General features: G+C 42.2%; 2 protein-coding genes across 2 annotated transcripts; one reads left to right on the top strand and one right to left on the bottom strand.

The window, feature by feature from the left end:
* Window positions 1–40: 40 nt before the first annotated feature.
* Window positions 41–3204, bottom strand: pdcl3 (phosducin-like 3). Its single transcript, XM_055031759.1, has 6 exons — window positions 3099–3204; window positions 2584–2701; window positions 2345–2435; window positions 2030–2173; window positions 885–1093; window positions 41–532 (listed from the first exon to the last, which is right to left on the bottom strand). Exons 1-6 carry the CDS (start codon window positions 3102–3104, stop codon window positions 384–386), a joined length of 717 nt encoding a protein of 238 aa, XP_054887734.1. The 5' UTR covers window positions 3105–3204; the 3' UTR covers window positions 41–383.
* Window positions 3205–5993: 2789 nt separating this feature from the next.
* Window positions 5994–27137, top strand: LOC129361097 (TBC1 domain family member 8). Its single transcript, XM_055031757.1, has 20 exons — window positions 5994–6356; window positions 12745–12855; window positions 12946–13064; window positions 13141–13369; window positions 13867–14107; window positions 15795–16002; window positions 18330–18527; window positions 20637–20786; window positions 20896–21046; window positions 22131–22345; window positions 22489–22606; window positions 23244–23529; window positions 23647–23788; window positions 24392–24490; window positions 24581–24649; window positions 24734–25004; window positions 25087–25152; window positions 25232–25318; window positions 25410–25525; window positions 26424–27137. The coding sequence occupies exons 1-20, from the start codon at window positions 6230–6232 to the stop codon at window positions 26769–26771; spliced, it is 3351 nt and encodes a 1116-aa protein (XP_054887732.1). The 5' UTR covers window positions 5994–6229; the 3' UTR covers window positions 26772–27137.
* The last annotated feature ends 483 nt before the right edge of the window (window positions 27138–27620 follow it).

A 27620-nucleotide genomic window follows, 5' to 3' on the forward strand; every position in this document is an offset into this window, starting at 1 on the left:
CAGAGTTTCTCTCTAAAAGATATAAACACTTCAAAAATCATTAGCAGTGACTTTTTTTAATTTCAAAAGAGAACTTTGGAAACTAAATGCGGCAAAGAGGAAACGTCTAACTAAAGGAGGATGAAATGTATATGTACATTTTGTGACAAAATTACCATGTAATAATAAAAAAACAATTCAAATTTGTGTGTAAGGTTACAAAAAAACCAAAGGTGTGTTGTTCCAGAAGAGTGGCCTGCCCACGTGCCTTTAAGCAGGACGGAGCTCTGTAGAAATAAAAAAAGATTATAATATATGATCAAAGAGGTCCTGCTCGGTTCTTTAATGTTCTGTCTCCAAAGGCGTTTTCCTCTGTTGGGAGTGTTTTTTGTTTTGGTGTTTCTTTAATCGTCCTCGTCCTCAGAGCCGCTGTCCTTCCGCGTCGGAAGCGAACTTCTGATCGACGACATCAGCTTGTCTTCGATTTGTTTCCTGGGGTTTTCTTCCAGGTCAGTCTTCACTGCACCGGTTTCCGATAACCTCCATTCCAGCTCTGCACAATTAGGAAAAAAAAACAACAAACAGAAACACGCAAACAATGAAAAAAATACAGAGGAAAAATTTCACAAAGTTTCTAAAACAAAAAAATTTAATACAAAACAAGGGGAGTGAAATTTTCAAAACTGCACAAGATTCCCAAAGTCAGGAGTTTATTTCCACTTCAGATACAATAATTCACAGGAGAGCATCGGGTGCAGTTACAGTGAGCAGAGTCAAAATATTGTGCTTCTGTTCCCTAACAACCCTTAGAAAGTCTTGATGGAGTCGGAAGTTTATGCGCAAATTTATGCATACTTCCGACCTCGGCTACAACCAAAATAGAAAAAACTAAAACGTCGCCTCACCTTCGACCTTGAGGTTCATGCCCCCGAAGACGAGTGGGCCGATGAACTGGGCCTTCATCTCTCCCTCGAAGTAGACGAAGATGGTCGGCAGGTTGCGGTCGGGGTAGTTGGGGATGCAGGTGGTGGAGATGGAGCGGAGGAACTTGGTCTGAGGAAATTTCCTGGCCAGGCCGCTCAGGTGCTGGTTGATGAGGGTGCACAGAGGGATGCTGGGCCGAGACCAAACAGACAGAGAGGTCAGCTCTGAACTATGAACTTTGTAAGGAAACGATTCGTGTTAGGACAGTCTGAAGAAGCAGTAAACAAAAAGAAGTCGGGTTAACTTTAGCTACCGTAAGAACATCGACTTGTTTTAAGCTCATCTTATCATCTATAAAACTTTGGTTTTAGGTTTGTTTTCTAGTCTTTTCCTAATAATTAAAGTCATCGTAAAAAAGCTTCTCCGGTAATGTCTATGATTACATTTTAAAGACATTGTCAACCTAAATATTTTGATATAGGCTGAATTCAGAGACTTACAAAATAAAATGTTCCAACATGGATCAAAAATAGGGAGACGAGGTGTTTAAATTATTTTTAGCTGATCACCGGTCTTTAAAAATCCAAAATCAGATTTCCTGAATTTACTGATGTCAAATTTATTTATATAGCACTTCTAAAAACGGGTTTAATTCTGCACTAAATTACTGTACAAAAGTGACAACACTAGAATAAGTTGATAAAAAGAGAGGAAAAAAATAATACAAAATAATAATAATGACAGGTGAATAAAATAAAAAAACAAATGTTACTCATTTATTGATGCTCTGGTGGCAAAAAACAGGAGAAAATGGTTGAAAAAAATAACATTTTAGTCTAGCCTTTGTCTTTTAACTAACTGAAATTTATTGTGACAACGATAAATCAAAATTCTTATCACGATGAGGAATTTTTCACAATAAACGATACAACAATCCCCACCTTCAGCGGCTTGGTCTGTCAGTCCTCTCTTAAGGGAGAGAAGACGGAGACAGAGGCTGATTTTCAGACCTTTGCAGAGGTAAATAATATCAGCGGATAGGAACGGTTTGTCATGCAGGTATCAGAAGATCCGATCACCCAAAAATTCAAGAAATCGGGGCAGATTTATCGGCAGGTTGACCTACCCCTGCTTGTAGAGGTGCAGCACCACCCAGATGCCCTCTCCGGCCTTGTTGACCTCCTTCACGTAATCCTGCCCGGAGATTTCACCCAACTCTCCGAACACGTTCTTCATCTGGGCCGCCTTCCACTCGGCAAGACGTTTCTGTCTGGAAGGAGATCCGGTACGTCAGCGGAGAAATCCCTCACGCCAACAAGTAAACACGACTGGATAAACCAGCATCCGGACCAAATGCGATGAAAGTCGACATTTTTCAAACGTCTCCAGTTTTCCGGGTCTCCTCACGCAACGCGAGAAGGCGAAACTCATTTTTACTCACTTGTACATCTCGATGGCGGCCTCGTCGTCTTCTCCAAACTCGTCCTCGTTCTCCTCCAGCTCTTCCAGCGTCATGCTCTCGTAGGTTTTCACTGCGGAGGAAAACAGCGAGCCTTACACCATCTGACTTATGAGTTGAAGATAAGTCAAATTACAAAGCTTTGATCGCTTAAGATGTCTGATGAACTCATGGTGGCAAATGTGTGTATGATACTGAACAATAACTAATGACACTCATACCAACAGACTGCTGCTGAAGGGCCACTTCCTCCTCTTCATCATCTTTAGGGATCTCTTTAGGAGGAAGGATGCCTTTCTTCCTCAGGATGTCATTCCACTCCGTGTCTTCGTTCGGGTCCTTCAGGTAGAAAAAAAGGCGCATCAATTTATTTTGATTGTTAGTTATTTTTTTGACAAAATAAGCTGAAATTCACCTTATTTTGAGCTGAGTATGGAACTTTTCGTTCCATACTAGCTGAAAAACACACACATTATTGTTCATGCATATTATTTGTTTAGCTGTGAATAAGATTCAAGGAGATAACTGTCATTTCAGTTAATTAATCATTCATAATCTGCTCGTTCTTAAAAGTTCCTAAAGCTGAGTAGCCGCTATGCTAGCTGGGTGTCACCGCTTCGATCTGAAATGTCGTAAATTTCAGACCCAGAGCCACGACAGCTAGTCGCAGCGAATCGCCGCGTTTTCACAACAAGTCGGTCGGATTCATTATGGAGCCATAAAACGTTGCGCTGACCTGCATTTCGCCGGGGAAAGAGAGACTCTTGAAATCACACCGCCGCTCTTCTCCCTGGAGCGGAAACAGAAGGAGCTCACGGCGGGTGACTCCGGAAGAAACCACAAAACCGAAAACTTCTCCAATTAACGCCACGTGTGCTTTTCAATCCTAAAGTTCGGCTAATTTCTATAACCATTTCCGTAGTACGTTTGGTTATTTTTTTCAACCGCTGGGCAGTTCTGTGTTTTTCAGTCGACCGTACCTGGAACTGTTACTTTGATGGTACGACAAAAATAAAGGTGACACCGACTTCCTTCGGAGCTCAATATGACCAAATAAGGTGTGCGAGCGCAACGTTCCATGTGACGTGCGCTGACAGCGACACCAAACAGGTGTTACCCACTCTGACAAACCGACTCGCTTTTTAATGGCTCGTCTGGTTCAGTCACTCTGTGCACAACTGAGGAAGATTAAACATTGTATTAGTTTGATGTTATTTGGGGGACAAGTTGAATAAGTGATTGAATTTCTTATAATTTCTTATAACGTAAACCTAAATAATAATTAAGGTCAAAGACAAAATCATAAGAGTTATATGTGGAAGGTTAGCGCCACTTGCTAGCTTAAATGTCCAATGAAGGATGGGTTTAAAAAAAATCAATCAATCAATCAATTCACATCAAATCTGCAGGGACTGCAAGGCTAAGTGAGCGTTCAGATCATGTCACAGAGATTGTGGAATAAAATGGGCGTGGCTTACGACACCTGGATGATTTCTATAGGTAGATGTCAAGCTTGGATGGTGTGGTGCAGTCCTGCACAGCAACACGCACAACACACACTCATACTTAAGGTCAACTTAAGAGACTAATCAACACAACTTGAATGTTTTTGGACTGTGGGAGGAAGATGGAGTAACAGGAGAGAACCCAAAGATGGACAAGGAGAACACCCTAACTCCACTCAGAAAAAAGATATTTTGAACCTTTTCCCTGCAAGGCAACAGTGTTAGCCACACAAAAAGGTACCCTTATACTAGAAAATGTATAAGTTTTAATTAAAAAAAAAAAACTCAAGTAAATAATTGGATATTTGAACATTAAAGCCACACAAAGATGCAATGAGTTTTAAAGACTAAAAATAACCCACTAGTTTGTCGCTTTTACATTTTAAAAAAGTGGTATTATTTGTTTTTGCAAGTAATGTTTTTTTCCTCAAAGAAGCAATCGTTTTTGGACATGTATACAAAATGTATATATATATATATATATATATATATATATATATATATATATATATATATATATATATTGATGTTATTTGGGGGGGGGGGGGAATAGGACAAGTTGAATAAGTGATTGAATTTCTTATAACGTAAACCTAAATAATAATAATTAAGGTCAAAGACAAAATCATAAGAGTTATATGTGGAAGGTTAGCACCACTTGCTAGCATAAATGTCCAATGAAGGATGGGTTTAAAAAAAATCAATCAATCAATCAATTCACATCAAATCTGCAGGGACTGCAAGGCTAAGTGAGCGTTCAGATCATGTCACAGAGATTGTGGAATAAATTTTTTTTTTTAATTGACCTTTTTATTTTGAAAATGATAGGTGGAACGTTCATGACTTAAGATACAATCAGTATTTTTTGTTTTTATTTACCAACTTACTGCTACATAGAATTAAAAATGTCCATGCACAAATCAGTAACTAAATTGATGATTTTAATTAGCTCAACAGACGACCTTTGGGTTTTCCTGCAGTGCTTTATAATCAATGTGAAAGTCTTATTAATGTGATTACAATCAGAGTTCAGAAAATCCTAACAGGATGTCGTGGCTTAACACACGTTTCACCGTTCTTAGAATACGTTTCCAGACTGAAACATTTCTACCTCCTGTGGTTATTATAGTTTCTGGTTTTATTTTCGTCTATATTATGCAGCAACTCACAAAACGCTACATTGTCAGCTGCGCTTTAGGGCTGATCTGCTTCTAACTATCCAAATATTTTTCAGGTGCGTTGTTGAGCTTAAATTGTACAGTGACGTTTGTGTGACAGCGAGCAAAATAAACTAGTGAAAATCCAGTGACAGAAGATGAATCTGCAGCGGAACTGGCGAAAGGGAAAGTCGGTGGAATTAAAACGATAGGACAAGAGGATGAAGACCTGTCACTCTGACTGTTTTTCAGAAGCCAAACATGAATCAACCTACAAAAAAATTGGCATTTCCAACTTTTCAAAGATAGCATTGGTTTTCATTTATCAAATTAAGATTTTTAATATTATCATTATTATTTTCTGCATTCCCCTCTTCTTTTGCCTGTGCTATTGGACTGTTTGCTCTCGTTCGTTTTAAAACTATCCCAACCCCAAATACAATTAACTATGACATTCATAATCATGGATTGTTAGACAAACTGCTCTGATGATAATAGTGTTTTATTTCAATCGCCTGTTGTAGAGGCGTTTTAAAATAAAAATCAGAAATCTTTTTTCTGCCATCGGCTTTTGCGCGCAAAGCAGAAATATAGTGTTTTTTTTAAGTTGAGTAAAAAAAAACCATTTATTGAACTTGAAACCTGTCAAACTGAGCTTCTGTAGGACACGATTGTGCTTAAAATTATTACAAAAACATTACAGTGACATGTTCGTGGAATGAAGCTGAGAGAAAGATGTTTAAAATGCAAGGCGGCCATATTGGAGTTTTATCAAATAATAATAAAAAATCGTTAAAAAAAATCGTTGCATTGATTTTGAAAATATTAACATTCAGGAAAAACACCGGGCTCTTTTGGTATTATTCACAGAGGCTCTGCTGAGAAACAACAGAAAAACCTCACTTGACATAGTAGCCGGGTACGTGGTTGCGTCACAGAGACGATCTTCGGACCGTGTGTACAGCTGCTGCAAGTCGTGGGGGTGAGGCTCCATAGCAGAGCGGACGCGTCTCAGGCGAGGAAGTCCGAAAACCCCGCCGTAGCCAGGCGAGCGGGGATAGCCATGGACGGACCCCGAAACCCGCCGCTCTAGCGCCAGGAAGGGTCGCTGCCGGAGCCGGAGGACGGGCGGAAACCTTCACGCTCCTCCGCGGCACCGACGGACACAGCGGAGGGCTTCCCCCGGTCCCTCCCCGCTGGGAGAAATGTGGCTGAACCCGGAGGAAGTTCTGCTGAAAAACGCTCTGAAGCTCTGGGTGACGGCCAGGAGCAACGACTTCTTCCTGCTGCAGAAGAGGAGAGGCCACGGAGAGCACGCAAATAAGATAACAGGTAAACAGACAAACGCACAGAAAAGGGAAAAAAAAAAACCGAGGAGAAGCAACAGAGGGGAGCAGGCTGGTGCTGTAGGGTGGGAACAGAGGGGGTGGAGGCCGGAGGGACGCAGGTGGGAAACAATACAAGTGGAAGGAAAGAAGGAAGGAAGGCTTCCAGGTAGACTAGAGGCTCACGCGCTACACAGTTTACAGCGATTATTAAAATCAAAGTTCAGCAAAGCTCTGAGGATTATCAGAGCTGACCTTTTGACATCAGCTTAACGCACAACCTGACAAAGACGAGGTTTGTAACCAGACGTGTACTTCTCTCCTACTCTGTTGAAATGCCCCCACGCCAAAAACAAACAAAAACAAACAATTAGTCAGGTCAAAACGCACCATCGAGGACCCACAAACGCGTCCTTATTTGTGTCAAAGTTGCAACACCAAAAGCAGAAGTCCCTGAAGCACCTGCTTTTCAAACGGGTTTGTCTACTGCTGCCTGTTTACATCATCATCTAGATAAGCATCAGCATGTCAGCTGTGCCTCTGATTAATTTTTTATCTTTTGCGTTCCTTGAGGAAGGAGTGATCCTCACATTCCTTGAGTTATGATGTCTCGGCCAGCTTTGCGCAACCAGAGACTTTTTTTGCTCACTCTTCCTATCAGGGTACGTCCAGCTCAGTAAGAATGGGTGAAGAGCGCTGGTGGACACCAATATTTCTAATTCTGCCACAAAGTTTGTTTTTTTTCTTTGTGCTTTATTTTGCTCAGTTGGATCAATTCCGGCCTTTGACTGGAGCCTTTCAACCATTTCATTGCATTTCTCTCTGTAGGTTTCGGCCCTGTTCTCTTCCTGAAATCCCCAAATGCACAAGGGAGTTTTCAGATTTTTATTTACTTATTTTTTTGCTGTTAAAAAATGTATAAAATCATGTCGAATTTTCCTTTTATTTCAAAAGTATGTGCTGCTTTCCCCCCCCCCCCGCTCTGTCAGATAAAATCGTAATGAAACACATTAAAGCGTGGATATGAAAAGTTGAAGGCGTGTGCAAGGCAAGCGCAAACTATGAATTCACAATAACGTCCAGACACACTGTCTTTACCGGAACTTCTTTGCGGTCTCGGTGAAAAATCCGCCCGTGGAAAGTGACTTCCAGCTGCGATTTACGATCAGACAACAGGGTTTGGGAATTTTTATGGCACTTGGCCGTACGGCGGTGAAAACGCTGCTTTCCTTAAACCAGGTGTTGGTTACAGACGCAGCCTGTCCGGCTGCGCGTCACAATGCGGCCTGTTCGCCGTTTCCTCTGACTGGTTTCCTTTCTGTAATTGGTTTCTGTGCATCGGGCTGAACTTGACCCGCTGGAAGTTGGTCCCTACAGTCACATGAGGGGCACACACACTTCACACACACTACCGTCTTTATGCGCCGTCTTCCTCCTTGTGCAGAATGCCATTCAGAGTTTCTCTCTTTCTTTCTCTCTCTCTCTCATAAAACAGAATAGTGGGAACTTCCTGGTCGGGCTTCACTAAATATGTTTGTTCCTGCTGTTCTCATGGCAAAAGGGGTGAAAGGTCAAGCGCTGCTGTCTTGTAGTGATGAGCAGGATGAGCTGTTTCAATGTCCTCCGGTTTGGTTTTTCCGTTCCAGTAGCAAGGAAACCTACGGTACAGGGTGTAAAAATGAGCTTACTTTTAAAAAAACGACTTTTAGTTTTACACTCATTCTTGCATTAAAATCACACGTTTCAGAGGATTTTATTTGACAAATACAAAATAATGCGTTATTGACAAGAGGAAGGAACATCCTACACAGTTTTAAAGTTTGGGGAAAAAAAATATCTGAAAAGTGTGGACTGTGTGTGCTTAGCTGCTTTTTACTCTTCCTTTGATTGAATTACAGTGCAACCAATTTTTTTATAGATCACTTTTTTCCTGTTTTTGTTTTTTAAACAACCCACCTTTGTGTTGTCTGATCTCAGTATAAATCCAGTTTCTCTGTGAAGGCCTCTGAGGTTTCTTAGAGAGCATTAGTGAAGCTAAACCCAGAGTTGGATGATAAAACGACATCCAAAGTCAGGAAAGCTTGTTGTCGGGGCGACGCTCTCAAAGTTTCCACAGAAAACTGACTAAGCCTGGCGGTTGGGTGCCGGGGCAGTCATTCGTCCAGCGGCGCGTCGTGTTTTTGGGTAAGAAAAATTTTCAAAGTTGACAGGAAATTTGAAAACATCACTTGATAATTATGTATTATTGAAGGTTTGGAAGCTTAATACCTGAACACCAACTATAAAGTCTCGAAAAATGCAAACATTTTAAAAAAACTTAAATAAGTAAGCAATGCTTAGCCTGCAAGTAAAGCCTGGTGGCCTGCCAGGCTTATAAAACACTGGTAATATCTGCTGTAATATTACCAAAATAAAGTCATAATTTGATGACTTTCTTCTGCTAATACAACTTTATCTTTGTAATTTAATAATTTTTTATGTGTGTGGCCCTCCGTTGCAGCAAACAAACGGCAATAGAACGGGTTAGATTATTATCGGGAAATAAATTTACATTTTTGACGAAACCTGAAAAACTTGAATGTTTCCTGGTGTTTTCTGTAAAACACGTTTGATCTGTTTTACAGAGAAGATTGGAGAAGAATTTTGTTTTCTAGATCTGCGACGCTGGTTGAAGGGGCACGAATGCTGAAATTGAGGCGCTTCTCTCTCAAAGCTGTGAAATCAAACTTGGTGCCACTGCATCACACACACCCAGCAGAGCTGCTGAGAAGAGCTGGGAAACGAAACATCTGCAGCTTTTCAGCCTGTTGATCTCAAACAACCCCTGTTTTCCTCCCCCCTTAAAGTCAAGGTTACTCCATCTGGTCTAATTCTCAGATATGAGACAAGTAAAAGCTTATATTTAGCTTCTTAGAGGTGCGATAGTCAACGTTCTGGTTTCAGTTGTCACAGCAGCGCTTTCAGGCGGCGTTGGTGCATGCAGGGAAGCATCAGGGTCAATGGGTTTCCTTTTTTTTTTTTGTTTCAGCAGAGTAAAAGCTTTTCTGGGGTTGTGGTGGCAAACATGGTTTCGTGTTGGTTTCTGCAGCTTCAGAAACTAAAGATGGGGTTTAAATTTGCCTGAGAGCCTTAAGTTTCTACTGGCAAAGACGTCTGCAGCCATGGTACTCGATTAAAGTTGTCCAATCTGTTTCTGTTCCAATGAGGTGTTTTTTTTTTGTTTTTTTGTTTAATGGTTAAAGCAAAGATGGAGATCTGTTCACCTTCATTGTGTGCCGTCGTCAGAGCTTTGAAATGCAGCTGCTGCAGCTCTGGGTACAGCAGTGCCGCCTCAAGATGCTCGTAGATTAAAGTCGAGCTGGACCGGGGCTTAAAACGTAGCACTGTGGTTTGTTTCAGAGATCGCTAAGCAAACCCTCGCACAGAGACGGCCTCGTATGCAGCAGTTTGTTGGTTTAAATCATTGTGACACTTCACTGCTGGCTGAAGTGTCACCATGGTGCAAGAAGAGGCCTGCAGTGAAGACACACACTGAAGAAGCCGACAGTTTACATCTGAGACTAACAATGTTGTGACATCAAGTAGCACTTGAGTTTTTTTTATTTATTTCTGATTGTTTTTGTTTGACATTTGTCCATTTTATTTGGGTTTTATGTAAGAGAGACACCTGCGTCACATGTAATTACAAAGTGGAGGGAAATGTTACTGAATTTGCATGTTTTTCCTTTTTTTTCCCTTTTTTTTTTTTTGCAAATGCAAATCTAAAAAGTACGGCATGCATTTACATTCACCCCCTTCTGAGTCAAAACTAAGACGCATGTTTGTCTGCAAGCCTTTCAGCATGCGTCTCTGCCAGCTTTGTACGGCTAGAGGAAAGCATTTTACCTTTTGTTTATTTTATTTTATTCATTTTTCAAAGTAGCCCAGTTAGACTGGACGGAGAGGATCTGTGAACATGAAGCTCACAGATTCTCAATCAGAGTTGGGTCTGAGCGGTTCTAAAACCTAAACATTTTGATGCCATGTTCACCAGTATCGTCCTTCAGAGATCAGCCTGTTGATCTCTGAACAGGCTGATCAATAGGCTGATCGTATTCGTCCCCATCCATCTTTTTATCAACTCTGACCAGGTTCTCTGCTCTCGCAGGAGAATAACACATGCTACTTGTTTTCTTAACATGCTTAGCAATAAACTAAACGTGCAAGAGTTTAGTGGCACGAACAGAACAGTCTGGCTTTTTGTGACAAAATAAAAGGATAAGTAAACATAGAAAATAATATCCTGAATTGTTGGGTGAATGGTTTTCTATTCTTGTCTAGAAACTATTTTCAGCAGATCTAGCAACAATAACTGTATGTGAGTCACTTTATTTATTTTTTCAGAAAACTCATTGTGTGTAGCCAGGATTAATGAGTGTGCATGCCTCGTCTGTTTTTGCGTTAATGTTGCCAAATCTTTGTTGTTGTCCCTACTATGAAAAAACAAAGTGTTCTGTTCTGAACTGTGCGTAATATGTTTGGCAAATTTCATGCATCATCTTGTTTGATAATGCTTGAAAATTTCACCCTAAGATGTTTAACAGTTTCTTTCTGTGTCAACTATTTGCAAACGTACTGCAAAAAAAAAAAAAAAAAAAAAAAAAAAAATCATTCCCAGGGCCAAAAATGGCTCAGGGGCCGCACTTTGGACACCTTTGGTTTGCATCCGTTTTAAAACAGACGCAATTTCAAAAGGCTAAAAATAAAGACCTACTTTACAGAATCCATTTCAGTCAGCGTTATTTAAGATGACAATTTCAGTGACTGATGTGATAAAAAAAAAAAAAATCAATGTAAGTTTCATATTCTCGTGTGTCAATATCCTGCGTCTCATAGGTGGACAGGATGTCTGGCTCATGGACAAACTGAGGGCTGGTTTTGCAGGAGAGGAGCCTGAAACCGAACAACCTGCCTCTCATCCTGTTTTCAGAGTCGCCAGTAAACCTGCAGTGCAGAGCGAATCCCTCCGCTGGAAGAGGGAGCAATCAGTCGAGAGCAATCAATCGACAAATGGTTTCGAACCATTTGTCGATTAACTGCTGCACTGCGTTGATGCGTTAACGATAGTGGCCTTTCGAGGTACTAAAGAGGCTCTTTAGTTTAATCTTTTGACCATCTGTTGATGATGTGAAGATTTTTTTTACAACTTTTATTTGGAGATGCTACTAAACAATTGGAACCTGGTAACCAACATGGGTTCGGTCTTCATTTAGCAAATGTATTTAATTTACAAATCCATGACAAACATAAATAGCTCATCTTTTACTCATTTTTTATTTTTTTTATCCATAACAAGCTATGAAAATCATCAAATCAAACACAAACCTGAAATTAAGCTGCATTGTGAGGCTGAGACTAAACACGTGCAACATTTCCATCAGCATGCGTTTGTACTGTTATTTAGTCAGGCAATCAGATTCTCTATTTTCTTGCATTAGTTAATATCCGGTGTGGGAAACAGACATGAAACGTGATGTTTCTGGTGACTGTATGAATCTGATCTCTGCACCAGATTAGAGACTTTTTTCGCATGTCCGTCCCAACAGCAAAGCTGAATCTCTGTAGTGGTTTCCTGCTGTGAAATTGTTTCTTCTACTGAATTTTTGTTGATCAGGTTCATGAGCAGACCCTTACAGCACCTGCATTTTATTTAATTTAATTTTTTTTTTTTTGCTGTTTGGCTTTTAACAACAGGTTGAGTCATGCATTTTGCACAAGTTTGTGGATAAATATTCTTGCATGATTAGATTTGGTACAATGATAATCATTTTTGCTGCTCTGTTCTTCACAGAGCAGCAACGTGAAGCAGGAAGTATAACTAGATTAGTTGGGCTATCTGCTCATGTAGTGACCTCACTACCAGTGGCTTAACATGCCACAATTGGCTCACCCATCATGGGTGGCACTATTTAGTTTCCACACCTTCATTTTTGTGACGCGAAATATTCCCAAAAGCTCAATTGTTTTAAATTCTTTTCTTCAAGAGGAAAAAGTGAAACTGGTTGTGTGTAGCAACAGATGTGGGAGGGGCAGTCCTGTATTACTTTTCGCTTCTAACACCTGGAGAAAATTCTGGTTCGTCCGGCTCTTTCTGCTGACTCATCGACTGTGAGAAAAGTTTAGCAGGTTCAAAACCACAACTTTATTAATCTTGTTGCCTGATTTGGCTCCTAAATAGAAAAACAAGGGCTTAAATTCATTATTTTGATGTTTTCTCAATGAAAGACATTTTTTTTGGTGTTTACTTCTTATGGGTCGTCTGTTACAATCCCAGAATGAGTTTTTCATATGAACATCTCAGCCTCCTGAAACCTTCCAGTCCACAAAGCTAATTCTTCTTTTTCCGACGTCGGCAGGTCTCCTGGTTGGGGCGCTGGACACGGTGCTGGACTCCAATGCCAGGGTCACGCCGTTCCGCATCCTGCTGCAGGTTCCCGGCTCCCAAATCAGCTGGGTCATCGCCAGCGGCGAGTAGAACCACAAGTTTCCCACCGTTTCCTGTCTGTCGTCACCACGCGGAAACATTTGACAATTCTTTGTGCCGCTTCATTCAACAGGAGCCACCATAGAGGAGGTGAACAAGCACTGGGACTGGCTGGTCCACAACCTGCTCCAGTCTCTGTCTGTGTTTGAGAACAAAGAGGATGCTGCCAGCTTCGTCAAAGGAAAAGTCAAGGTTTGAACCGTGTTTGTATTAGAAACCACTCCAAGCGTAAGCTTCGGGTAATGAGCACAGGTGATGTCCGGTGCAGGGCCTCATCGCAGAGGAGGTTCGGGGGCGTCAGGCCGCCCAGGAGGAGGATCCAGAAAAGTTCAGAGAGGCGCTTCTGAAGTTTGAGCTGCACTTCGGCCTCCCTTCGTCAGAGAAGCTGGTGACCTACTACTCCTGCTGCTGCTGGAAGGGCCGGGTGCCTCGGCAGGGCTTCCTCTACCTCAGCGTCAACCACATGGCCTTTTACTCGTTTCTGCTGGGAAAAGAAGGTCTGAACACCAAATGGATTCACACCAATGCATTCACACCAACCCTGTTTAGTCTTCTTTAATCAAACTTTAGTTCGATGACCTAGAAAGACTGCAGCACTTTTTCAATCGACTGTAAAAGTGAACTCTGGTACACCTGCAAAGTCTAGGACTAGCGGGAGAAATGATTTGTGGTCTTTTACCAACAACAAAATAGAAATCCTGCCACTGCTAAAATCTGATGCTGCTCCGTTTTTGCTCATATTTCACAAAGAAGAAAGTTATTCTCACTGCCTTCTTCAAAGGTTCTTGGAGCAGTGCCACCACAGGCGTGGAGGGGAACAACGTTTTCAGAAGGTTTTGTTTGTTTGACTCAGTACTGGGTGACAGTGAACCACACAAAGCTGAAAACATGACAAATTGCAATTTTATTTACCGAATTATTGACTGCAAAAAAACTATAAATATTCTAAATGCTAACGGCGCTGCTTGACCTCGTGCTCGTCTGCCTTCCCCAGTGAAGCTTGTGATTCCCTGGGCGGAGGTGACGCGGCTGGAGCGGGTCTCCACCGCTCTGATGACCGAAGCCATCCGGGTCACCACCCGAAAGCGGCAGAGGGAGTTCTCCATGTTCCTCAACCTGGACGAGGCCTTCGGGGTCATGGGTCAGCTGGCTGACATCACCCTCAGGCGGCTGCTGGACAGCGTGGGCCTGGAGCTGGACCGAGTGCTGCAGCAGACGGCACGCATCACCAAGAGGTCAGAGCTGCTGAAGGACCTCCGCTTAAAAAGCTCCTGGAACGACTGACGCAAAATAAAACAGATTTAGAAGTTTAATGGCGGGTTTCGTGTTTTTGGCTTTTCAAAACTTTCTGCCTGACTTTTTAGAGGGAAGAATTGTATTATCCCTTTTTTTTTCACAAAAAAAATCAAAATTTTTTCCTTTTATTGGTTTAAAATTATTTATTTGCATCAGTTATGCCTTCAAAATATCAACTAAAACTTGCACAGAATCAAATCACACCCCATCAGGTTAAAGTGAACAAATGACTTTTGAAGCAAGTGCAAAGTGCAAATTGTTATTAGGGTTTAATTATTTCTGTTTCAGCATAAGATCAAAACTGAAAGAAGGAAGAAAAAGAAAACGGATTGCACACAGTGACCACAAAGACACCAAACTGGAAGAAAAGAGGAAGCAGGAACTTAACATGCTGCAAAAATGTTAAAGATAACAGTGAGGTGGCTACACATAGCACTTACACGTAGTTAGAAATTGTAATATTTTATTATTTCAAACTGCAATCAATCTATTTTTTTTCATAAAATTATAAAAAATAACTAAAGGTGTATTTCTTCCTATTTTTTTGACTGCATTTTTTCTTTTTCTTGCACAAGAGTAATCTCAATCTTTCAAAACGTGACTTTTTAATGCACAAATACGTTTTCTTCTGTTCCCTAAACTCAAAGACAAGAAAATTTAACCCAAAACATGAAAATGCCCTGCTTCCAAGATTAAAAATGTGAGATAGTCAAAGATCATAACATATCGGTTTGATAAGATTGTGATGCTTTCAGGAAGTTTCATAATCTAAAAGTAGTTGAGACACTTCTGACACAGTTGACGTAAACTTTTTTCAGGATTGTTTGAGACGTCTGCTGCAGTGGATAAAACCCGATAAAAAGAATGTTTATGTGTGAAAAATGTCGCTAAAACTTTTAAGGTAAAAAGCAAAAGGTGCTGACGTTCTGCCTGGCAAGCATACCAATAATAAACCACAAATTTAATTGCGACAATAAAAAAGCTCAAGCTCCGTCTGACAGAAGGGGGAGCTTATGTTGACGTTTACAGATTCTCAGTAAGATTTCGGCTTGAACTTTGACTGGGCCACCGTCTGAAATCTTTTACAGCTTCTGACATGTTTTCTTCCAGGATTATATAGTCTGGAGCTCCATCCACATTCCCCTAAATACTTTAATCACATTCAGTTTTGCTGCAGGAATGCCGTAATTCATTTTTCTCGAGGTACTTTTCTGTTAGATAAAAGCTTCAATCGGACTCAAAAGTTTTTGTTCTTTAAATGGAAGCGATCGAGGCTACCGCTAACTTGCTTCAAATAAACACTTGCTAGTTAACCTTTGGTGTCTAAATTTGGTAATGAAATTATTGCCAGCTGTCTGAATGATGTTAGCCATTGTTGCCAAACAATATGACAATATGAATTTGAAATGTTCTTTTGCACACTTCTATTGTGACATAACAGAAGTATAAAGACAGTGAACAGAAGTGCAACTGTTCACTGTCTTTTTCAGAAGTGTCTTAAATTTAATTCATAGTGATCTTAAAAAGGTTTATTCCTTTTATCTTCAAGACCGTTTCTAACATCCCAAAACTTTAAATCTAAGCTGATTCTCAGGTTCACCTCTCTGTGACCTTCTTCCCCTCCAGGATCTTGGAGGAACAGGCCATCAGAGAGTACGTCCTTGCCTTGTTCCGGCTCCCGCGCTCAGAGAAGCTGTACGAGGTGGCGTCGTGCTCGGCGTGGACGCCGCACAGCCGCTCCCATACGGCCGGGACGCTCTACACCACCGACGCCTATCTGTGTTTCTCCAGCAGAGAGGAGGGCAGCTGCACTTTGCTCATCCCCCTCTCTGAGGTACAGGACACTAACTTGTTTCTTCTATTTCTAACATCAATGTATCAACACTTCCCCTGAAAAAAAGACATCTGTACAAAGGTGTCTGCATTTTTTTCCACATTATTGCATGTAAAAGTGAACGATTATTTATGCAAACAAGTTTGTTCTTGTGTTACTTTTTTCTATCTCCTGAACCTGCTGTGCCATTCGTAGGTCGAGTTAATATGCAGTGTTGATGTTAGCTGGACCAGTTAGCTTCAGTGGTGTTTGCGGATCATCAGAAAACCAGACTTTTGAGTTTCCAGGTGATAGATGGGCCGTTTCCGGTCATCACCTGTTCACCCGCAAGTTGAGGCTTTACAATGCAAACGCCTTCATGTGACTGTTGGGTCACGACTGAACTGAATCAGTATTGAGGAATTTTTTTTCTGGTTTTGCAGGATTTCCTTTGTTTGAGCTCATCTCTTCCCACCAGCTGCACCTCTGTGGGCAGAGATTTTCATCTAAACAAAATCTTATTTATGTGAGCAGTTTATTTTCAGAAGACTTTGTGTTTACTTTGCCGGGTTCTGGTTAAAGAGTAACGCGCAGATCCTACATGCTGTTGATAATGATTGCCAACTCACGCTTTCCACTATTTCACAGAAGGTAAAGTTTATGATGTAAATCATCTAAAAGGAAACGTACAAGCAGTGAAATCTAAACGCTCATCCACTTTTAAACTGGACGCTGGTAAATCCCGTATCTTTATTTTACATCGGTAATGATTAAATTTATGCTTGGTTTGTTACGGTGTCAGTGGATTTAGTGTAAGCAAATCTTCCAGTTAAACATTTCCCATCAGCCTTGTAGCTTCCAAATAGGGTTTTCGTTTTGTTTCAAACAAATCCAAACCAATAAGTCCCAATCCTGCCTTGCAAAACGCAACTGTTCACTGTCTTTTTATATCGTCCTGCTTTCTTTTCTCCCATCTATGTGGTTTAATTAATCATAAACCTTAGGCCTGTGACAATAACCCATAAATCAATTAATCGGGATAAAATAAATAGAAATATATAGATACGGCTCGGCATGGGCTCTATTACTTCTGTGGGCATTTCGAGTAACCAGTGAAAAACGAGCCAAATTCAAATCAAAACAAACTCAACCCAACACAGTTTTGTGTCAGACTCGAACAGTGAGAGCGTTCTGTCTCCCCCTCTGCGTCTGGCTCACACATGACTGTTTTTCCATGTTTTCCAGTGGAAAGTGTTACCCTCGTAACAGAACACTGAGGAGGGCAGATGTGTAGAGAACTACAAAGATGGCAGAAAACTCGGTTCCAACAGGGGAGGGCAGAGCTTCCTGTTAGAGCGACTGAGACGCCACCATGGTGGAAGACTTGCTACGAGACAAGCGTTTTATAATGTATTCAGCACCATAAAAATAGTGTGAGCTGGTGTAGTATTTCAAAAGAGCAGAAGAACTCTTATGATTTTTGAACAACAACAATATTTGTTATTAATCTGTTGCTAAGAGTGCGTTTTCTGGTAACCAAGTGCCATGTAGAAAATATCTATTTACTTTTGCAAAAGTAAAAATCTAATGCTAATGTTAAAGTGCATCAACATTAGCAGCAGCCTTTTCATTGAAATAAGCTTTTTAGCTATTTTGTGAATTTATTAGCCATGTTTAGCACACTGAATGGAGGAAGTCAATGTAAGACAACATGCTAGTTTCCCCCACATCCCACTGACAGCATGCAGGCTAACATTAGCATGTAGGCTAACATTAGCATTTAGGCTGACATTAGCATTTAGGCTCATTTTAGCTTCTACACTCATTTTAACATACTGAATGGAGTAAGTCCATGTTAATCAACATGCTTGTGACTCTCCACATGCTATCGAGTACATACGCTTACTTTAGCATTGATGCTAAGTTTTAGCATCAGAACGTTGCTCTCCAATCGACGGGCAGTGTCTTTGGCGGGACCCGCTTAAATTTTTTTGGAAATTTACTAGTTTTATTTGTTGTTTTGTTTATTATTTTGGATTTTTAAAATGTCTTCCAGGTCCAGTGTTAAATGTTAATTAGAATTAAAAATTGATTGATCTTTGTAAATCTGTTCTTGCATTTTTATGCCATTAGTGTTACATTACTTGAATATGGTCTCAAAACAACAACATTATTGTTTGTTGCAATAAATTTAGGCACAATTTATCATCCAGCAAAATTTATTTGAGACACTTGTTTAACTCTGGTTGGTTCCCTGTCTTTCCGTTCCGCATGTAGAGGTAGGAAGAAGTCTGCTACTTTATGTGGAGAAATTGATCCCGTTTTCCTTCATTTCCCCCCCCAACCAGGTTCTGTCCATAGAAAAAGCAGAGAGCACCAGCGCCCTTCCCAACCCGGTCATCGTGAGCATGCGGACCAAGAAGGCCTTCCAGCTGATCGACCTGCAGGACCGCGACGACCTGGTGGAGAGCATGAACTCCCGGCTGCGCACGCTGCAGTGGAAACACTCCGTGTTTCGCAGCAGGAAGGGCAGCAGGAGGAGTGTGGTGAGAATGTCTGCAAAAGCGTTTCGCCATTCTGTGATTTACTTTTCCTCTAATTATTTCGGAAAGCGTTCCAAGCTAGACATCTGCATCTCATCGTCGCTGCTTTTCTGCTTCCGGGATAGTTTATCTAAAAGTGCACATATCAGCAATACTTTGAGAGCATATAGATGTATTTAATGTAGCTTTCTGACCTGGGATTTTAATAGGAACGCAGCAGCAGTAGTTAAAACCTGCTGAGAGGAAGAGGCCCTCATTATGGACTGCATTAAACAGGCCAACAAAGCCACTCTGACGTCTGCAGCAAACACAGTTGACGTTTGGAAGAGAAGCATGTGAAGTGGGATTCTTAGTTTTTGATTTATCGCTGTAAATTGTGCTTCTCTGACTCAAATATGTACATTCACAATCAAAAATCAGTCTTTTTCTTTAATCTAGATATGCTCTGCTCTCTCTCAAAAGTTTATTCCTGTGCTCAGATTGTATAAATGCTGTAATTTTCTTAGCGGGCATAAAGTCTGAGATTTCACATCCCCGCTCCCTCTTGTGAAGTTGTAAATCAATAGTTGCAGAAAATAAAGTGTGTGGCTTTAGCTTCGCTCCCAACTTCAGGGCATTTGTGTTACGTTCATGGAGAGATTCTCATGCGGCGAGAACGGAGCTTGTTTTGTTTTTTTTGAGGTCCGAGCAGCAAGAAGAGCAGGATTTGAATATCAGCAGAAGCTATTTCTGCAAGAGGGATTCAATCTGAGCACAGAAACAGTTCTGAGAGACAGCACGGCCCGTCTACACATGGAAGACATAGGAGTACAATATCTGAACGATTTTTCAAAGTGAAAGTCCTTTTATGTGTAACCCTGCCTTTTCTTTAACTTTAACTAAAGATTCCACATAAGAAGCAGACGTGAAAGTTCAGCCGGGTGTTTCGCAGGATGTGAAAGTGTTGGATGAATCAGCATCAGTGTTGAGATGAATTGTGCGGCTGAAGCAGGACTGCAGACTGCAACCAGATTTCAGAAATATTTTTTAGGCAAAGTGAAAATTACATCCTTTTTTTTTTTAATCAAAGATTTGACAAATGTCAAATGATCTGCAAGCAGTGTAGAATAATTCAGTCCAGGTAAAAAAAAAAAAAAAAAAATCCCACAGGAGTGCCACACGGTTGAGAACTCGGACCTCTTCTCTTTCACATAAACTCTACATCATGTCACTTGACCACATCGTCTGATCACGTCTTCTCATAGCATGGATACGCTGACGACATCCAGCGGCCAAATACACGAACATGAACCAGACAGACGTTGCTTTGGCAATTTTCGTATTGTAACGTCTCACGGTACCAGAGACTACATTGAAAATTTCTTTAAAATGTCAAATACTAAGATAGTTTTGTGAGCACGCACAGAAAATTGTTTTTGATTCAGATACAGGCAGCTTGTTGAGCTCTAAATGTCTCTTCTATATTTTACTCTTGGACAAATTAATCAGAATGTTAATTCAAGAAATCAGAGAAAGAAAAGCTGTGAAAAATATGTTCGAGACATCATTTTAGTTTTGCCTAGTTTTTACTTTCAAGACATTTGCAATTTAAGTCAAATTTCATTTCCCATCTTAAAATGAGATGGAATTATTAAATATTATTATATTGTACCGAAGCGGTATGTCTAGTCATAAAGTAATTTCAGAGATCGTGGTGAAGTCGATTTTACGTTAAGATGGCCTGCCATAGAGGTGCTACCATGCGATTGGCTGGCTCACTGTCCGGGTCTGACTGAACTCGGCCTGATGAAGAACCACTTTGATTTTCTATGACCATTTCCTTGCGGTGAAGCTTCTGTTTAGACACTGATACGAGGAAGCAAACTGTTTTATGGAGATGTAATTTGGAGCATTTAGAACGCCGGGTTCTGCTTTTGAAGCAGTTCTTCTCCGTTTCACATCAACACTTCCTGTCTGACTGTGAGGCAGCTGGTTTGCTCTTTATGATTGGGATTTCTTCAGCTCGGTTTGCTTTCATTTACCTCTGTTGATTTAAAAAAATTGCGAACTTCTCTGAAACGAACTCGAAAAATTCAAAGGCGCTGACATGACTCAAACTCATGTGCCCCTCAGGCCTCCCCCACGCCCTACTACACCTTCTACTACGACGCTGGCCTCTCAGACGAGGAGGAGGTGGAGGAGCAGGTCCTCCGTAACACCGTCAACAGCGAAGCCCTCATGACGGCCTTCCACCAGAGCCAGCCAGGAGGCAACGGCAACAAGGTGGAAGGAGAAAAACGCTTCCCTCTGTGATCCCTCTTCTCCCATCCCTTAAATCAGCGTCTCTTAAAATCTCCTTTTGTTCATCAGAGTGTTGTTCTGTTCCTGTCAGAGCATGGAGCCGGTGAAGGAGCGGCTGTGGGAGGACCACTTCACGGAGTTTGGCCGCGGCGTTCACATGTTTCGCACTGAGAAGATCCAGAAGCTGGTTGCGATGGGGATCCCGGAGTCGCTGCGAGGGGAGCTATGGATGACGTTTTCTGGTAAGAGGAGGCCGGAGAAGAGCCGGAGGGAAGGAGGTGAACTTTCAAGGTTTAATGTTGATGCGGAGAAATCCAAAGGCTTTTACATCTCGAGCGCCGACGAACAATTATTTTAGCAATCAGTTATTCTCACGATTATTCATGCCCTTAATATGTTTAAATTTCTGCAGATTTTTTATTTAACTAAATAAACTAAACTAAATAAGTAATTATATCACCATTTCTTCAGCCCTAGTGGCATCAGCTGACATTGAAACATTTTGGAAAAGTACTAAAACATTTAATACATTTATTAATTTTCCAAACATGTCCAAACTTGTTTCTATGATGTTTCGGATGATTATTTTTGCTCAAAAATTCAGTGATGACTTACTTTCAGTCTTTTTGTGGAGTCCAGTAGTTTTTATTTGAAATCTTCTTGCATTTTAAAGACTGACACTTTGCACATGCTGTGTCACAGCTCATTTATACACCTGGGAAACGATGTACTGCAGCTTTAAGGTTCCTAGATGAAACTGAAACAATAACTCATGGATTAAACCGTCCCAAATTGCAAAACTTTCAGTACAACGGTCAAAAAAAAGAAAGAAAGAAAGAAGCTGAACTTATTGCAAGAATCTTTTAAGCACATCAACAGATGAATCTGTGGTGTGAGGAAGATTTTGAGGACACTGCAGAGTTTGAGCTCTTCAATATAATGAATATGATTTATGATGAGTGGGTCTGCTTACAGAGAGACGTGCAGATGGAGATGCTTTCCTACCTTCACATCCTCTTCTTTCCTTCAGATTCAGAGCTGGTGGCACTTTTCCAACTAGATCTGAAGTCCGCTGGTCCGTTTTGGTCTGTGGTTAATTCCTGTGTTCAGTCACACTTCCTCGTATTGAAACCGCCAGCAGTGACCAGCTGGTTTAAAAAAAAAAAAAAAAAAAAACGACCTGAAATTGAGTAGAAAAACAAAACGGGGTGTCAGAAACCGCACCGTATTTATCGCTCACTTCCTTTCAGTGGTGCAGCGAAGCTTGACGTGACCTCGGAGCAGTGAGCGTTGTTTTCTCGTCTCCCCGTCCATTTCTTTGTGCAGATGCGTGCTCCGAGCTGGACTCCCACCAGGGCTACTACGCCGGCCTGGTGCAGAAGTCGATGGGCCACAGCAACCTGGCTACGGATGAGATCGAGCGCGACCTGCACCGTTCGCTGCCGGACCACCCGGCTTTCCAAAACCCCACCGGCATCGCCGCGCTCCGGCGAGTCCTCACCGCCTACGCTCACCGCAACCCGAAGATCGGATACTGTCAGGTAAAACATGGAGTCTGAACAGTTCTTGAGCGTTCGGTGCTCAAGTGGTATCCACTGTTAACTAGCTGCTGATTCACTCCTCCAGCTTGTGAGTTTTGAGTAACTTCTTCTTCTTCCCTCGTTGCTCTCCTCCTCCTACGTAGTCTATGAACATCTTGGCGTCCGTCCTGCTGCTGTACGCCAAAGAAGAAGAAGCTTTCTGGCTGCTGGTGGCCGTTTGTGAGAGGATGCTGCCCGACTACTTTAACCGCAGGGTCATCGGTAAACCATCACCCATTCTGCCTTGAGCTCCTAAAGCCTGACACCAGAAGGTGTTTATTGTGCTGTGGTTTTATTTTCGAAGACGCCCAAAACATCCAGAGAAGCTTATTTTTAGCCTCTAAACGTAGAGGCTTATTTCCTGTGTTTCACAGGCTGTTTGTTTTTGACCTGCCAGGTGCTTTTGAAGCAATTTTCCACTTCCTTTTAATGTCCACAGGCTTCTTTCATCTTTAAAGAAGCAATGATTGCTTTCCGAGAATCCGGCTGTGTGGCGCAGGTTGGACGGAAAATAATAAGCGGGGGTCATTTTTATCCTGTTGGTTAAAAATGTAAGAGGGGAAAAACAACAACAAGTTCATCTAAGTGATGAGCTGCCTGTGTAATTCATAAAGTGTCTCTAAACTGTGGAGCTAAAGGGGGTAAAACAGAATCTGGTGCTGGACCGTCTAAGATGACGCTGGTGCTGCCATCTAGTGGCCAGAATCCGAAAATAAAAAATATTGTGAAACTAGGAACTTTTTTTTTATTTAGCTAAAATTTCTGTGGCTTTATTTTTGGTGGTCATTCAAAAATCCATTCATCAGAAATATATATATTTTTTAAACGCCATAAGACGTCTTGACTCTGTGCTCTACAGGAGCCCAGGTGGACCAGTCTGTGTTTGAGGAGCTGATCAGAGAGCGCCTGCCGGAGCTGGCGGAGCAGGTCCCGGACCTGTCCGCGCTGTCCTCCGTCTCCCTGTCCTGGTTCCTCACCCTCTTCCTCAGCGTCCTACCTTTCCAAAGCGCCGTCTGCGTGGTGGACTGCTTCTTCTTCCAGGGGATCAAATCCATCTTCCAGCTGGGCCTGGCCGTGCTGGACGCCAACGCCGCGCAGCTGTCCGCCTGCACCGACGACGGGCAGGCGCTCATGATCCTCACCAGGTGGGTTAGCTGTAAACCTGACTCAGTCGAAATGACAAGTCAAGGGGAAAAAAAAGGGTTTTATGTTTGATTGAAGCTGTTGAGTGTGAACTCCCTCCTCCATCGTTTCCTGTGCAGTTTTCTGGATCAGGTCGGGAGTGAAGAGTCGCCTTGTGTTTCCCCGCCACCGCCCGCCGCAGAGGAAAACAGCTGCGGCGACACCAACATTCCCGTCGCGAGACACACAAACATCACCGACCTCATCAGCGAGGCCTTGGCGGTGAGCGCAGGAAGAATATTGTACAAACGCATCATGTCGTTAAAGGGCTGATGGAGGCCGATCACCGAGCTTCAAGAAACCGGACGCCTGATTCCGGACGACACCATTTTGTCAACGTTGCTAAAGGAAGAAGAAGTTCTGTTTTTCATTTATCGCCCAACACTGAGAAAATCTGGGCAGGTTTATTGTTGCACTTCTTCATTCCATACTTTCTTGTTTGTATATTTTCTTTCAGGGCTTTGTGTTTGCTGACTTTTGTGGTATTTTATTAAGGTGCACTGATCTTTAAAAATCCTTACGTCCCAAATCCAATCTTGGCCAACACAATTTTTTGTTTTGTCTGAAAAGTTAAATGTAACGACAAACTAAGGGAAAATGAATTTCTCTTGTTGGTGAGCACCAATAAATCACCTCTATGTTCTATTCTTTGTTTGTACATTTTCTATTAGAAAGTTTCTGGTTTTTCTATTACTCAATTTTACCCCTGCATTAAATAATTTTATCATATTTTATGGCAGCATGACGTGTAAATATGAAACATCAAACATTTGTTTGGTGTAAAAGTTGCTTTGTTCATCATGAACTCTTCTTCTCTCGTGACAGAAATTCAGAGACCTGACGGTGCGGCACATCGAGCGTCTTCGCTGTCTGCACAGAGTCCGGGTTCTGCAGGCCCACGAGGACACCATCAAGGAAAACACTGTGAGCTGACGTTCTTTTCTTTTGAGTGAACATAAACACATCTTCGTATCCGTCTGCAACATCCGTTGTGCCGTGTGTGTCGCCGTGCAGCTGCGCCTGGTGTCTCCGGACGTCTCCATCTCTCCTGAGAATCTGTCCGACCTGTACGACCTCTTTAAGGTGCTCTCTCGTTCCTCCTCGGGTTAAAATGTCTTTGGATCTTTTCTGAATAAAAAGAGTCATCTCCTCTCCTCCGCCCTGCAGACGGAGCACTTTATCACTCTGTACTGGGGCGACAGCAGCTCCGCCGCGGCGGCAGAAGCCGCGGCCTGGCAGCAAGGCGACTCCGGTCACTCTTTCGTGGAGCGGCAGTATCGGCTGGACCGGCCGCAGTTCAAAAGCCTCTACGGGCTGCTGGCGCCGTGGCCGTCCGGGTCCAGCCAGCACACGGACACGCTCTCCAACCGCACCTTCACCCTGCTGGCCCTGGACCGGGACAACCTGGTCACCTTCAAGGAGTTCGCCAGCTGGCTGGGTGGGCGGCAGCGAGCGCATCGGCTCTACGGCTGATTCCTGCAAGACAAAACCGCCTTGCTGACGTTTTCCTTTTGTTCCAGACACACTGTACTGTGAGGAGCTGAATGAGAAAATAAGGTTCCTCTACCGCCTCCACATTCCTCCAGGTGATTATTAACGCAGTGAAACAATGAGAGTTGCTGTCAGGACTGTGAGTGATGCTCTTGGCTGTTTGCATGCCTGCAGCTCTGACAGAGAGCGAGGATGAACCGTCCCTCAAGAGCCCCCTGCTGTCCACCAGCAGGCCCCTCTACGTGAACAAAGAGACTCCAGGTTCACTGAAACACACATGTCCCTCGAAGTCTCTTTAAAATACAGTATGCATTCTTTTATAATCCTGATCTGATTACATCTGCTCTGGAAGTTTCAGAAAGTGAAGAAGTAGTGAAAGACTACCAGGAGCAGCTGAAGCAGATGCTACAGGATCTGGTCAAGGAGAAGGAGAAAGACGCAGACAAGCCTCTGCCACTGATGAATCAGGTGCTGAAAACCAGAGCTGCTAACAGCATCTGTTATCATTTTAGACTTCTGTCCACCATGCCACCGCTAGCCATGGCCTCGAGTCACAGAAAGCAGCGAGGATGTTTCTGTGCAACTCAAAACTTTTGCATAACAGAAAAAAGCAATGTGAAATTTAAGACCTGTGACTAATGCATTAAAGGTCAACTTCCATCCATCCACCCATCTTCTGCTTATCCGGGGTCGGGTCGCGGGGGTAGCAGCTTCAGAAGGGAGGCCCAGACTTCCCTCTCCCCAGCCACTTCTTCCAGCTCTTCCTCAAGGCGTTCCCAGGCAAACTGAGAGACATAGTCGCTCCAGCGTGTCCTGGGTCTTCCCCGGGTCCACTTATATTTTTCAAATGAAATTAGGACATGCAAATCTAAGACTTTTTAAGGACGTGCACAGCCTGAACTTAGTTCTGTTCCTTTGCTAATGTGGAAGCTACTTGCTTACAGAAATTCACTCAAGTTAAAATAAAAAGCATTTGTCTGAGAAATGACTTAAGTAAGAGCAAAAAGGTCATTGTTAAAAAAAGAGCTAAAAAACTTTTTTCAACTATGTTTGTAAAATTACGAAAGTATCTTTGATCAGACTAATCAAAACATAAATCATTTAATATTGCATCATAATATGGAAAATATAAAATTTTTGGAAATTTTGGTATTTAAAAACCAAAATGAAAATTCACATGAATAACAAAATTACAAAGTAACAAAATCAGGCAAAAATAAATTGTTTTTCAAACTCCATTTATTCCAATATAAAGCTGAAAGTTTTACTACGAAGCCAATAAAAACTTTAGTAAATCTAAGTAATTACTACATACTAACAACATGTTACCCTGTATTAAAATCTAACCTCTGCTCTCGTTTCCCAGCGAGAGTTCATCCAGTTCTGCAAGACGCTCTACAGCATGTTCCACGGCGACCCGGAGGAGAATGACCTCTTCCAGGCTATCGCTACGGTAACCAGCCTCGTGCTGCAGATCGGTGAGGCCGGTCACCGCGAACAGACCAAACCCACGGCGGCGTCCGACGGGGCTCTGGCGGCCGACGACGAGTGGACGGTGAGCTACGCTCAGATCCTGGCCTCGCTGCTCACCGAGCAGGCGCTGGTCAACTTCTTCGAGAAGCCGGCCGACCTGACAGAAAGAATCGCACAGGCTAAACGGAACCAGTACCAGCAACGGGCGGGTTTGCTCACGCTGCAGCGAGGGACCAGCTGACTGTGTGACAACGATGAATTGTCTGATATTTGATCAAGACGGAGGCCTCGCCTGTGACCTGAATGCCCTCTAACTCCTTCATGACGACATCCGGCGGGGAAACGTTCAGGACTATCCCGTCACCACGCTCTAATCAGCCGCTCTCTACGTTTACACACTCTTACTAATTACAGCATTAATTATTACACGTCCTTGATTTCACCAACCCACCTGCCTTATCAGAACATTTTACCAGTCCACCTTATGCACTGATGGGACAGAGTTTACAAGCTAAAAAAGGTTTTTGTATTCATTTAGTGCTTCTGTTTCTGTCATAGGAAATGTTCTCAGATGCTCACATTTTAATTAAAGACATTTTTTCAATAATTTTCAGTTCTTTTCTTTGAAGTTGAGACAGTTTATTAGGTCATTGGTTCACCAAGGTATCTAATCTGATCTGTTTCTTACTCATTTTGCTGCTTGTGGCTCAATGTTGACGTGCAAGATATAACCATGAGTATCTGCTTAAAGGATTTTCAAAATAAAATATCCACCAGACTCAAATAATACGTGAAACGGAAATATTTAATAATTTCTTGCGCGGCCCGGTACCAATTGGTTCACGGACCGGTATCGCTACGCGTGTTGGGAACCACTGCTCTACGACATCACTGATGACTGTGATCCATTTCCCTTCAATCCCTACTTCCACAGAGCAACTCATTTGTGTTCCATGTCAGAAGAACAATATTGGATTTTACATACCAACAATCTTGACTGTACAGCAAAAATGGCTGAAGAAAGGACCAACACACCTGTGATGGACAAGTTTGACAATCCTCGAACTTTTGAAAAGAGGACGGACACTGG

This window comes from Poeciliopsis prolifica, unplaced genomic scaffold (genome assembly GCF_027474105.1).
Source record: "Poeciliopsis prolifica strain line A6 unplaced genomic scaffold, Auburn_PproV2 SCAFFOLD007, whole genome shotgun sequence".
Lineage (NCBI taxonomy): Eukaryota > Metazoa > Chordata > Actinopteri > Cyprinodontiformes > Poeciliidae > Poeciliopsis > Poeciliopsis prolifica.

Bases quoted from the DNA above. Each gene is read 5' to 3' on its own strand.
- LOC129361097 (XM_055031757.1), top strand. From the start codon at position 6,230: ATGTGGCTGAACCCGGAGGAAGTTCTGCTGAAAAACGCTCTGAAGCTC. The intron at 13,065-13,140 runs GTTTGAACCGTG...TGTCCGGTGCAG, and splicing joins TCGTCAAAGGAAAAGTCAAG to GGCCTCATCGCAGAGGAGGT. The intron at 22,346-22,488 runs GTAAAACATGGA...CCTCCTACGTAG, and splicing joins CGAAGATCGGATACTGTCAG to TCTATGAACATCTTGGCGTC.
- pdcl3 (XM_055031759.1), bottom strand. The intron at 1,094-2,029 runs GTAGGTCAACCT...GTCTCGGCCCAG, and splicing joins CTGCACCTCTACAAGCAGGG to CATCCCTCTGTGCACCCTCA. The intron at 533-884 runs GTGAGGCGACGT...CTAATTGTGCAG, and splicing joins CATGAACCTCAAGGTCGAAG to AGCTGGAATGGAGGTTATCG.